General features: G+C 38.9%; 1 protein-coding gene across 1 annotated transcript in view; it reads right to left on the reverse strand.

The window, feature by feature from the left end:
* Nucleotides 1-708: 708 nt before the first annotated feature.
* The window catches only part of LOC134806883 (LIM domain only protein 3-like), a 50,891-nt gene continuing 37,714 nt past the window's right edge, over nucleotides 709-13,885 (reverse strand). The window contains exons 3-7 of the mRNA XM_063780302.1: nucleotides 6,685-6,916; nucleotides 6,187-6,312; nucleotides 5,647-5,788; nucleotides 4,066-4,245; nucleotides 709-2,229 (exon numbers count right to left, since the gene is read on the reverse strand). Of these exons, the coding sequence (XP_063636372.1) occupies nucleotides 4,096-4,245; nucleotides 5,647-5,788; nucleotides 6,187-6,312; nucleotides 6,685-6,916 (650 nt within the window). The 3' untranslated portion in view covers nucleotides 709-2,229; nucleotides 4,066-4,095. The remainder of the gene's footprint in view (nucleotides 2,230-4,065; nucleotides 4,246-5,646; nucleotides 5,789-6,186; nucleotides 6,313-6,684; nucleotides 6,917-13,885) is intronic.

The raw sequence follows: 13,885 nt of genomic DNA on the forward strand, positions 1-13,885 counted from the left end.
GACATTAAAATCAAGTTTGTATCATAATTTGACGTAGCCAGCTGAATAGGCTCACTTTCCAGAATTATTAAGCCTGTACCTAGTGCTTTGTTATTTGGGCCGATTTTCATATTCTTGTTAATTTTAATTTGGTATAATTGTGACAGTTATACCCAGAGAAAAAAAATGGTAAGTATGTCCTTTTTTTCTGAGTAATGAAAATGTATGAAACTTTCGTAACATAATGGAAAATTACATTAATTTTTTTGGTCAAAATTGGTGTTTTGTATTTATTCCGCCCAGAACAAGAAGCTCTTTAAACTCACCAGTTTTTATCAAAAACAGACGAAAAAAAAATGGCAATAAAAAATAAATCGGGAAACCCATTCAGGAACGTGGTGATCACCTATTGATCTCATTTTTATATTAACGGGACATGTAGGTAAGTGAGCCTTTTTCACATACCTTGGGTACGGTGACAGCTGTCATCTCAAAACAGATATTTTGCGACTTTTGCGTTTTAAGGTTATAAATATTATGGAGATAATAATTAGCTTTGAGCGTAAAAGTCTTCTCAATGAAGAAAAAATAAGTGTTTTAAATAAGCTGCTTTATGCCTGCTTTTGAATAACATTACTCGTTTCAGTCGTTTCAGGTGCCAAGACAATTTTTAATACAATTATTAAAAAAATCAATGGATAAAGGGCGGACGTAAGGCAATTAAAACACTTTTGTTGAATCATTAAATAAATATATTTATTTACATAGTAACTGTGAAATGAAGCATTTAGCGCAAATGTCCTAGTGCTGGAAACTGTCCCAATAGTTACCACTTTCAATCTTAATTCCAAGCAATAGACAGAACAAACGGTCTGTCATACACTAGGACGTTTACCTCATTCTGTCGATGTTGACGAAAGATCGAAACATTTATTCTAGCCAATATTTGCTAACTAATGACAGTGAATATTTACATAAATACAATATCTTATGTAGCCGTAATTTTTGTTACGATACTCCAATTTTAGAAATCTTTAGACTTTTAAATATTTCTTTTATAATTTGCGTAACACAAATTTAGCAATTTATGGAATGATGGAACATTTGACACGCGAAGAACAGTCACTGAAGCCATGGCAGGAGATAACACAAACGATGAAACGCCTTAAACAGTTAGTTTTCTAATATTTATACAGAATGTACTTAACTAACCATTGCACCACTTCAGAGTATAATTTATATCACTATTATTCGATTTATAAACAGCTCTTAATCGTTCTGGAGATAATTAAATTCTATGAACGGAAACTTGTCTTTGGTAAAATAACATCAGTACACCTACTTAACCAAATCAGGGAAAAATAAAAAATAATCAAATTATCCTCAATAGAAGTTCATACCTTGTATGATAACAATATTTAGGGTTATTAAAGTACAAACATTTCCATAACAATGAGATCGATCAACAATTATTTTTATACATCTTATATGTGCCTGGACCTGAATCGTTGCATACGATTGTTACAACTATCAATGTTTAACATTATTTTTACATTATGCGCCAGTGTGTGTTAAAATTGATTGCTTTTATAACTATTGTATGATAGTGCAGAGTTGGTAAAGCATAGAATATTGCACCAGCGCTCTGTACTATAATGTACCGAAAAGTTGATATGAATCAGACTGTCACAAGCAATAGTACAAAGTGTCAAATTTTACTGTTTTGGAATTTTATAAGTATGTGTATCCCAAATTCACAGCGCCAGGCAATGATTATGTATTTTTGAGACGTAAAATGTGCCCTTGTTATTGCTTCTGAGTGTAATCCGGTTCGGTTGAGAGTGCTACCCACGCAGCGCGCGGCTCTCTGCTATCTTAACATGTAAACAAGTGCTCAAATCGTATACATAATGGAAATATCGTGTTCTGACAACGCTATCGCGACTCATCCCGGACATTTTGTAAAGTGGCCACATTTCCATAGTCGCCTTCTAGACTAATGTACCCGTGCATTCATAAAATATGCTCGCTGGTGTCGCGAAGTAAATCCACACGTCGGCGCCTTTGCGATTTTAACAACTTTAAGTTTACAACTCAAATAAAATAAAATAATGCAAGAATCGGGTTTGTCATGTTAAATCTATTTGCGGTGTTTTCGAGAATTGCCGGGTGCTTGCAGAGTCGAAAACGTCCGCCTCAGGGACGAAGCTCCGACAGCCAATGGTCCCGCCGACACTAGTGGGGTTTCACCTAGACAAAACATTATTAGTTAATATTTTATTATTAAGGTTATGAAGAACCTGCCCATACACAAAGTCTAATATTAAGTACTTAAGTAAGTTTTAAACAATAAATGTATAGAAATTGGAATATTGTCCCTTTCAGTTCTCAATGAAGCGCTTTCGTAGAAACTGTCAGTTATATTTACCTATTATAAGCTTTAAAAGTGACTTTATTGGGACATAAAAATACAAACTAAACAATAAAACTAAACTACATGCAATATAAAACTTAAAATAATCTTATAAATAAACTTATAAATAAAGAATGCTCCCCAGGTCGCTGTCATGTGTTATGGTGCCCAGAAGACTGGCAGCGTTACCTCGTTGGATGGCCAGACTTAGTCTCTGGCCGAAGTAGCTGCCAGCCCTCTGGTCACCAGACGCATCTATAAGACGCTCAGAAATGTCTTTATATAAAGATTTCGCAGCTTTAAACACAATCGGACGAGGTCAAATATTATAACGCACAGACCAACCTTGAGTTATTTTTTATAAATACTTATTATTATTTTGACGACGTATGCTGCGAATTCCCTGGACCGCACGCCGGACCAACGTGTCCATACTCAAGGAGCTCGGAATAACCACAAGGCTGTCCACTATCTGCTATCAGAGAATCCTTATGTATTTCGGACACATCGCTTGTAGAGACCCGGATAGCTTAGAAAAACTGATGGTAGTTGATAAAGTCGAAGGGGAAAGAGGACGCGGTCGATCGCCTACCCGGTGGTCAGACTTGATAAAAACCATTACCGGCTTGCCAACACCTGACGCTATTAAGACGGCCGAGGACAGGAACACTTGGAAAAGCATGGTACATCGCGCAGGAAACTCTTCAAACTAGACAAGACCTTCAGCAATGAAGACGCCGACTAAGAAGAATATTATTTTATTTGTTTTACTTTATTCGAAAAACAGCATTCAAGTATGTTGAATTACTAAGTAGAGACGACCTAATTGTCATTAGTAAGTATGTATATTATTGAATTTATTGAAGTATTACGTACAATACGTACGCCTACATCTAGACGCTCTCAAATTACTATAAGCATTTACCTAAGACAGCTTATTTCAAGTATGTTTTGAGGAGGATAACAGACACAAGTATTCTTGAATATGAAAATAGGTTACTAAGAACCAATAGAATATTACAATGATAATAGCAATAATAGTCATGATTAGTTAGATTCGTACGTAGGTGAATAAGTATGTAGACAATTAGGGTAATCTGCTACTTGCAGACCAAAGTCAAAACAAGGGACTACCTACACACTAGCGTCTCCCTATCCTTGCGTCGAGCAGCAGCGCTGACTAAGCCCAAAGTTTAGGAGATACTAGTGTGAGGGTTCTCTAAAAACCCTTCTTAAGGTGACATTCGGATGACGACTGCAGCAGCTTTACTGTTGCAGCATTACTGCGGCGGTGTTGCCGCAGGCGCTGTCACTGTCAATTTATATTGATTTAAACTAACACGATTTTCACTCATACTTTTATAACTAACACGGGACTTATGTCATCGCGTGAAATTTACGTTTATTTATGGCCTGGTTCGAACGTGACGTTACGTTCGTGGCTCGTGGTCAGAGGCAAACACCACCACCACGAACGAACCACCACCACTACCACGACACGTAACGTAACGTCACGTTCGAAACGTCAGGCCATAAATAAACGTAAGTTTTACGCGATTACTGTCAATTTATTTGATATAAAGAGTGTAGGATTGAACGTTCTCATCGCAGCAGTAACTCAGTAATGCATTTGCCATCCAAATGTCACCTTTATAACACTGTCGGGTACCAACCGAGGCGAGAAGTCGGCGCGGCATCGTCGGTCATCGCGCGGCGTCGCAGACGTCGGGGTCGGGCGGGCTGCCGTACCCGCTGGAGGCGTCGTCTGCGCCCGCGCAGTTCCCACCGTCCTTGTCCGCGGCGGCCGCGCCGGCGCCGCAGCCCGCGCCGCCGATGTAGCCTGCGCTGGGCGACTGCAAAGACAACTGACATTCAGTCTGGCGGTAGGCGGTCTTAGCTAAGGGCAAAGGCACTTATGGCTACTCTTCACGTTGGGCCAACGCCAACGAGGGACGCAGCCATGCGGTAGAATGAGATAGCAATATCACTTGCTCCCTCTAACGCATAAATGCGTCCCTCGTTGGCGTTGCAATTGGCCCAACGTGAAGAGGAGCCATTAGAGCGTAGCGCTTTTACACCAATGCGCAACGATGCGTCAAACAGTAGTTATAGCGCTGACTAGACGCCGATGCTTGGGAAAAGCTATATGTTGGGTGGCCTTTAGCGCTTTATTTAATTGTGTATACAATGTCAAAAGTTTGGAAAGTTACACGATTTAATCGATTAACAAAATTCACGTGACAGGAAACTGAATCGAACGTTGTACTCGTAGGTATCAGCTTCGTCCCACCTCAACATGCTTGTCGCTGGCTTGTCGTTATACCTGTCGAATTGCAAAAGGTAACGGTTTTCTGATGATTTACATAATTAGGTACGGTACATATTATTCTGATAGGTATATCTTATAAGCTGAGCTAAACGTATACCCTCATGCTGGTATGATGATGTAATTTTAATATGAAATCCTTAATTTTAAATCCCCATTGCACCATTCACTAGTCAAGATCTCGACAGACCGTGCACGCAATCAAAAAGTCGATTAGAAATGTCGCGCAGCTGAATGGGCCCTCTACTCGCGCGACTCATAAAATGAAATAGATTCCCCCACATTCGCATTCCGACAAGCGTTCGTACGAGAAAGATTAATGATCTTATACAAAAGAAACATAATAAAGTGGAGATAGAATCTCCCACTAACAGTGTCCTTGTGGGAGTTATTTACTTCGCCGGGCCGACTTTTTCACGTGCCCTTTATTCGTGATGGGGCCATTTGAAAAACAAACCTTTTCCTTATAACGAGATGAAAATCGTAAGTGGGTGCGTGTAATTACGAATTACCATAATCATCATGGCTTTTCAGACTTTAATGCGATGTTTTATAGACTGCAAACAAGCGTGCATAATGGCCGAGTCCGTATTAAATCGATAAAGACGAAGGGTAGTTGGTGGTGTGGTAATGCCGGTTTGAAGCTATTAAGTTAACCATAATTTGTTACAAAGACGGCTGAAACAGGTTCGCGGTCTCACAGACCGCATTGGCCCACGTCAGACATAATACACGTTCTTTCCGTGTCCCGACGTGGGAATACACCGGATGGCTATAATACACATGCATATTTTAAAATATTGAAAATCCGAAAAGGCTATAACGGAAATAGAGACATAAGGAGGGCAATCGATGTCGTTATTCATAGAGTTCCAAATTGCGATGGCAACTAGTTCAGTGTAGGCTAAAAATGAGTGCATATAAATACCTGTAAGCCGCTAACTTGGCGGCGGATGTGCGCGAGGCCGCTGGGGTTGGCCGCCATGCTGGCGAACACCAGCCTCTCCTCGTAGTCGTATTCGCATAGGATTTTATTGTCGCACAGGTAGAATCTGTCACCTACGCAGAACCTGTACCAAACATGTTTGAGAGTTAATTTTCAGTTAACATTGTATATCATATTAAAAGTATCTACCTGCGACAGATTGACTTTTGTTCCAAAAACTTCACAAAAATGGAATTAAGTACACAGAATTTAATGAAATTTGATATGATAGTTAAGTCACATAGGATATGTTTTTGTGGAGAGCTGCATATGTAGGTATATTCTCTTTAAATATTGAATAATAATTTCAAAAGTGATAATTGATACACGCGGTACCGTTCGCATGGGAAAACACGCGAAATACAATAATTATTATTGACTATATTAAACCAAACGAGAATTCAGAAAATAGCCGATTGAATACAAGAAATAAATAAAATCGATATGAGGCTCTAGTTAAAGTTCAACATGTATAATTCTCACCTGTGATTGCACTGTTGACAGGCAAAGCATTCTAAGTGGTAAACGAAACTCTTGGCTCGCATAACCATTTCGAAGGCCGGAATGACTTTGTTGCACGCTACACAGTTGCCTGTGGCACCAAATAACCTATAAAAAGTAATAATTGGTTATAAACTTTAAAATACGACTGTACAGATTAAGAGCACTTGCTACGAAATAAATTTCAAGGGTTATTAATTTTAACTATTTTTAGCCATGATTTTTGTCACTACGAAAGAAAGTGCGAAGAAATTAAGGCAGCATGCCAAGAGACTATAAACTAAGGATCCGATTAAAGACGCTGACGATGCAAAATATAGGAAGCTATAGTTAGTCGATACCCAATATTTTTGTTTGTTTGTTGATTTAGACGTAAGTATTCCAAATAATAATAATAATAAATAAATGTTTAATAATCGTGAAAGTTTAAATCAGTGTGATTAAGTATTGTTCTCGCTCTTAACAACTTAAACAATCTACCTAAGATAGTCCCTTTTGCAAAGCATGAGATCCGCCTTGTAGTAAAGTTTGGAGCCAACTTCGCCGAGCCGACAGTCGCAGCAGCCGCACTTCAGGCAGTCCTCGTGCCAGAAGCGCTCCATGGCCTTGAGGAGGAACCGCTCCGTGATGACCTTGCCACACTGCGCGCACAGCCGCGCGCCGCCCGTGTTCGCCACGCTGCTGCTGAGCGCGTACTTCTCATCCTGCTGACCTGCAGGCAAGAGGTATTCATTAAAGCAGTGCATGGGGCATATCAACATGCTATGGACAATGTTATACACTTGACAAAGCAGATGGCACTTCTTACCGCCTCGCGAGTGAAAGAGGCAGACGCTATCATTATGACGCTGGCACGTAGACAATTATGACCATCATAGCCGAACAGGTAATAATATAGTTGGTCAAACCAATTTGTCAGTCAGTAAGAACCAGGAAAACTATACTCATACTTTTCTTTTGGGTGCTAGTACAGTAAGACACAGTAGTAGTGTAAGACAAAGATAGTATGATTCTCTCTGTCTATGATTGAAATGAGACAGTTCTTTGACAAACTATAAAAACTTTAACAAAGGAACCGCCATCACTATACAGTCATAAATGGTGCTCTCCGAGAGTAGACCATGTTTTAAAGAAAAGGGATACAGTGTGGATATGTTGTAAGAAATAAAAAGTTTATAATTTAATTCAAATAGGTCCAGCAGCAGAGAAAAACATACGGGGTGTTTTGTATAATTATATGAAACTGCCAGTTTGTCTTTCGCGATTTCGGGGTTAGTTCCATAGAAAAAAGTAGCTTAGTATGACCTTGAAACTACTTCGTAATATCTACCTATTTGACTTAGAATTGAAAAAGCATTCTGCATACGGTTGAAGGTTCTTCGTAGAACCGTAAATATATAAATAATTATATTCATCATATTATGCTGCATGCTAAAGTCAAAAAATGATTAATTGCTTAATTTATGCAATTACGTTACAGTCAAATTATCGGCCAGTCAGTTCTATGAATTCCATAATTCCCTTTTGGGCATTCGTTGAGAACAAGTTAAAGAAGGTAAGTAATTTACTTTTAAAAGTGTAGGTACAGCTCCGGAGGTGTCACGCGATTTATATTACAGGCAGAAAGCTGAGTTGAACGCGATGTAATTACATTATTACTTTTGTTGTGAATTTGCCACTTGTTAGATTAGTAGGAGGTGAAATTGAGTTTATATGTTCACAAATATTTAATACAATATCCGATTAATCCCATGTTATAAAAAAAACATGTACTTACTTAACAAACAAAATACCTGCTCCCATATTGTATTTATGTTGTACTGTAACCCAAATAAATACGATAAAGTTTCTTTATACAAATGTATCATTGGCATTTCTAAACTACTTACCTATTGCCATTTCACGATCATTATTGAGCCTTATTAAAAACACGTAACACAATCATTTTGTTTTTCTCAACGGCGCTCTCAGTTTTTGCGGGATGTATTTTCCTGTCATAAAAGTGCTATATTAATTGCATTTCTTGTGCGAGTGTGCGTAATGACGTCAATAGCTGCGTGTCACGCGACGCTGCTCTGCCTGAATTAATTGGACCAATTAGACAGTAGAAAACAATCAAGAGCAGCTTACTGACACACTGACAGTGAAGGTTTTATTGTCAGTATCATGACATGGTATTTCTCCACGTAAAATGGGACTTTTCTTGAGAATACTGTTCGTATCATTGATTGTTGACTCGTTCAGACATTCTTTGTGATCTCTAGTTATTATCACATATTGGTGACATATAGCCCTAATAGCATTTTCTTGTAGGGATTTTGTTGGGCCTTTGTTTACGTATTAGTTGGGCAACCGTTATATTTGGCCGTACGATTTGCTGGAGGGCCCTCGACAAAGGCCCTCCCGAAGATTCCCAACAGAGGGCCATAAGAGTAATTTTTTCGTTGGGCCTAATTAAATAAATCATACAATTATTCAACGGTGGTGGTTTTGGTTGGGCCGTGGTTGGGCCTATACACATTGGTTTGATGGTTGGTTAATTGTTACATTTGGCCGTACGATTTGCTGGAGGGCCCTCGACAAAGGCCCTCCCGAAGATTCCCAACAGAGGGCCATTAGAGTAATTTTTTCGTTGGGCCTATTTAAATAAATCATACAATTATTCAACGGTGGTGGTTTTGGTTGGGCCGTGGTTGGGCCTATACACATTTGTTTGATGGTTGGTTAATTGTTACATTTGGCCGTATGGCTTGCTGTAGGGCCAACTGCAAAAAAATAAAAAAGGTCAATTTTTTCGTTGTGCTTCTGTTTGCAAATTCAACAATTACCCAACGGCAAGTCAGGTAGGTCGGTAGGTAGTCGTGCACCAGGTTGAAGGCCCAACACAGCTTGTCCCACAAAGGGCCAACATTGTAACTTTAACGTTGGGCCTTGTGCAGGATTCTTACAATACTACCGTAGGTAAATAGTTGTGTAATTTATAGTGTGCCTACAGTCTAATTATGTAATGGGCTTTTGTTTACGAGTCCTACAGTTACCCTACGTTAAGTAAGTGGTTGTGTAATACGACGTTGGGCCTTTGCTGATAAATATTACAATTACACTACGGTAGGCATTGGTTGTATCCACATGAAGGCCCTAGGCTAGGCAGCAGTTGTTGTTAATCTTCTCTGTATCGTTCCAATTTTAGTATATGTACTGCCGAAGCAAGTACACTTACTATACACTCTAATTTGTATATATACTAACCGCACTTCGAAACTTCGTAAGCGAGATTTATGTTTTTTGAGATTTAAATTGAGAAAATGTTGGTAAACTACAATTTTTTAAATTTATGTATAAATTTTATAGTTATAGCTATTAGATTTATAAGTTACTTTTAAAAAATATTATGATTATATCCGGAATAATCGAGAAAATAACTATAACTTCGATGTTTGGAGACAGTAACGCCATCTAGTGACGCCACAAGCAAACTCAACTGGTATTGTTGGGCATCAGTACCACAGCCAATGTTGGTAAATGCGATATTTGTGCTCACTGGGCCAACGAATGTTATCGTTGTTTAGCCACCGGTACCAAAATACACAAAGGCCCATTGTTAGGCGTCAGTGCCACAGCCAATGTTGGTAAATACGATATTTGTCATCATTGGGCCATCGGATGATATCTTTGACTAGCCAACGTTACCAAAATACACAAAGGCCCATTGTTGGGCATCCGTGCCACAGCCAATGTTGGTAAATGCGGTATTCGTCACCATTGGGCCAACGAATGTTATCGTTGTTTAGTGAACGGTAGCAAAATACACAAAGGCCCATTGTTGGGCCTCAATGCTACAGCCAATGTTGGTAAATGCGATATTTGTCGTCATTGGGCCATCGTATGATATCGTTGATTAGCCAACGTTACCAAAATAAACAAAGGCCCATTGTTGGGCATCAGTGCCACAGTCAATGTTGGTAAATGCGATATTTGTCGTCATTGGGCCATCGGATGATATCGTTGATTAGCCAACGTTACCAAAATACACAAAGGCCCATTGTTGGGCATCAATGCTACAGTCAATGTTGGTAAATGCGATATTTGTCGTCATTGGGCCATCGGATGATATTGTTGATTAGCCAACGTTACCAAAATAAACAAAGGCCCATTGTTGGGCATCAGTGCCACAGCCAATGTTGGTAAATGCGATTTTTGTCGTCATTGGGCCATCGGATGATATCGTTGATTAGCCAACGTTACCAAAATACACAAAGGCCCATTGTTGGGCATCAATGCTACAGCCAATGTTGGTAAATGCGATATTTGTCGTCATTGGGCCATCGGATGATATCGTCGATTAGCCAACGTTACCAAAATAAACAAAGGCCCATTGTTGGGTATCAGTGCCACAGCCAATGTTGGTAAATGCGATATTTGTCATCATTGGGCCATCGGATGATATCCTTGACTAGCCAACGTTACCAAAATACACAAAGGCCCATTGTTGGGCATCCGTGCCACAGCCAATGTTGGTAAATGCGGTCTTCGTCACCATTGGGCCAACGAATGTTATCGTTGTTTAGCGAACGGTAGCAAAATACACAAAGGCCCATTGTTGGGCATCACTGCCACTGCCAATGTTGGTAAATGCGATATATGTCATCATTGGGCCAACGAATATTATCGTTGTTTAGCCAACGGTACGAAAATACACAAAGGCCCATTGTTGGGCATCTGTGCCACAGCGAATGTTGGTAAATGCGATGGTGGGCCAATACAAAATTAATGTTGGCTACGGAACGAACCTCATCCCAACGTTTTCCCTACCGTTGGCACCGTAGGCCCCAACGAAAATGCTACTAGGGAGGTCTACTACAATAAAATTAACGTGTAGGAGGTATGTTTGCTACCTATGTACGGAATTGAATACAAATTGCTAAACGAATTAATTTAGATATAACCATAATATATATGATAACACAAAAACAGGTTAACACATAGTTTTGTCACTTTTGTCCCAATCCTGGATATCATTGCTTTTATGAATCCCTTTCCTTCCTAATATATGTTATGAGCAGATTAAACGTCAACCAGAAGATTGGTATTATTAGCAACCGGGGAATAACGTGGATTTCATTGATTGTAGTGTGCGGATTTCTTTACTGAACCAGATTTTAATGAATCTGCGTTTAAGATTCCTATGCCTTGGCCACAAAACGCATGTTCCGAGCGTATGTTCTAAGGCCCCGTGGTTAATCAAAATACTGATCATAATCGTACCGTGTGCAGACATAATGAGTAGGCGTATTACGCACAATTACCCACCCGTGTGCAGCGAAAGAGAATTCACTATGTAGGTCCAAGCTTTAATTTCAATCGTCCTTAGACTTAATTATGTTGTTATCCTTTGTACCAGCCAGACTGATGGCCGGCTCAACGGCTCTAAAGAAGAGGGTTTGCGTGCTACAATAATTGGCGAGAAGTTTGTTCTCGTGCGTTGCTTTAAAACAGTTTAATTAGCAATATACTGGTTAAAAAAAAGAAAAGGTAATTAAAAAGTAGGTTTAGGTACCCGTTTAGTATAAGTCTTCAATTATGACTTGCTTATCTATAAATCGTTATACCTAATATTAAATTCAATTACGTTTACATAATAGCATATAAGGAGGTTGCAAATTCGCTCCGCAATGTAAGCGATATAGTAAATGAATCAATGTGTCGCCTATAGCAAACAATCAGATCCAATTTATCGGTACGCCGTCCACATAATAGTGCGCACGTCAAACCAATCAACGACCCAATTGAAGGGGTAACTAGGTGGACGTTACTCATCTCAATCTATCACGTGCCTCGATACGTCTCGTTTATTGAAGCCGACGTCGCGACAATAAAGTTAATTGGACAATATTAATGACGTCGTTAATAATAAAATAATAAACATGACGCACGGCCCCCCGTGTAGTAATTAGCGCCGCGGGATCGCCCGGAGGGGCTGGATGCTGTTACTGGGGGTTTCAGTTACGCTACCCGTTTTGTTTACGAACAACATCTATATTTTGACGGTAATTAAGCGGCTTGTATGAAAGTTTCGAATTCTCAAAAAATATATTGAGATTTCTTGTGTCTGTTGACACATTTCTTTACTTATATAAAAATTCTTCGAAACGCGTACTTAGCTATCGCAGTATCCTTTAGTTACATTAAAAGGTACTTAGAGAACGACGCGAAATTACTTACTTATTTTTCTTCCTACGGGTTTGAATTGCTTACGTTCGACTTTTTATACCTATGTACGTACCGCGGATTTCACTATAAAGCAGGTTAAGTGGATAGTTGATCAAATTGTGTGCTTTCGGCATATCCACGATGGACTTTTACTTACTTTTAACATTTTTCTTTGTTGTATTTAGGTGTCATCTTTCACTTAATGATTTAATTGTTAAACAAATCTCTGTCAGTATTGTTATCATAATCGGTTAACTAAAATATTAACCGTGACTTTGTATTAACTGTGACAATCGCTTCATGCCCATTTATCAGTCTATTATTCAATTATCAGAATTCTTGGTTCCCAAGACGGTTAGGAATTTTGAATGCCATGCCTTAAGCAAATCAATAATAGCCCTTCCTACCTCATCTAACTACTTATACTTGGGTAGTTGCGATAAAACCCGCTTTGTCGATAAAAAGAAAACATTGCGCGCTTAATTGCCGCATAACCAACGCTAATGTGTTTGAGGAAAAATGTGAACGTGCATAAGTATAGGTCGAATGTCTACAGGCTGATCAAGAAACTGGACTTGATTATATGAAGATGTGCATATACCTATAATGAATAAAATAGCTCGTAGAACATGCATCTTTGTACATATTATTTTGTTGTTTCGGATACAATAAAATGTAAGGTACCTATTTCGAGGCTGACGCGCGGTAATTTTTTTAACCGTACCTAATGCAAAACTTAGAGTAACGGTCGATATTTTATGCATGCACAGCTTTCTATGAGGACATGACTAAGTGATACCAAGTATTAGTTATGGATCATAAATCATAAGGTAACGGCGGCTATTAACGCGGGTATCAAAATCGACGTCTAACACCGCGGTGTTTACAAATACGCATTTTGCAAGCAAACAGATCTATTCCCTAAGAAATAAAGCATACACAAAACAAGCTCATTCATTGGTCTATCGTGCCCAATAGTGTGAATTTGTGTAAGTGTAACAAAAAACTCGCGATTCGTCAGTTTGTGCGACGGCGGCGCAAGAAGCGATTATTCCATACAGACGCGTGACGCCACAGGTAAGTGCACTCCAATCTTACTTAGTGTTTTACGTAATAGTTATGGCAAATAAACTAGTGCAATGCCTTTTAAGAGGTTGTGTATTGTTTTCTACACGATTTTGAATTACTTTTAACTTAGTTTATAACCGGTAAATACGTTTAAAATGGAAAATAAAATACAGCGGTGATAGGCGCCAATTACTTCTGTGGTAAGTAATTCCGTGGTATGCCACGGTAATAGAAAAAGTGGTAGTTTTGTTATTTACTCTTTAGTTTTGGTACAAATTATCAGTTTTATAATTTCTTTTATTTCTTCCAATCTTGATCTATTCACGCTATTAAAGAGCTATTTCCGTGGTATGGAAAGTATTCAACTAACCCTTAATTTTTAAGAAAAACTTCAGCACCGATT

The sequence above is a fragment of the Cydia splendana genome, chromosome 3 (assembly GCF_910591565.1).
Source record: "Cydia splendana chromosome 3, ilCydSple1.2, whole genome shotgun sequence".
NCBI classification, from domain to species: domain Eukaryota; kingdom Metazoa; phylum Arthropoda; class Insecta; order Lepidoptera; family Tortricidae; genus Cydia; species Cydia splendana.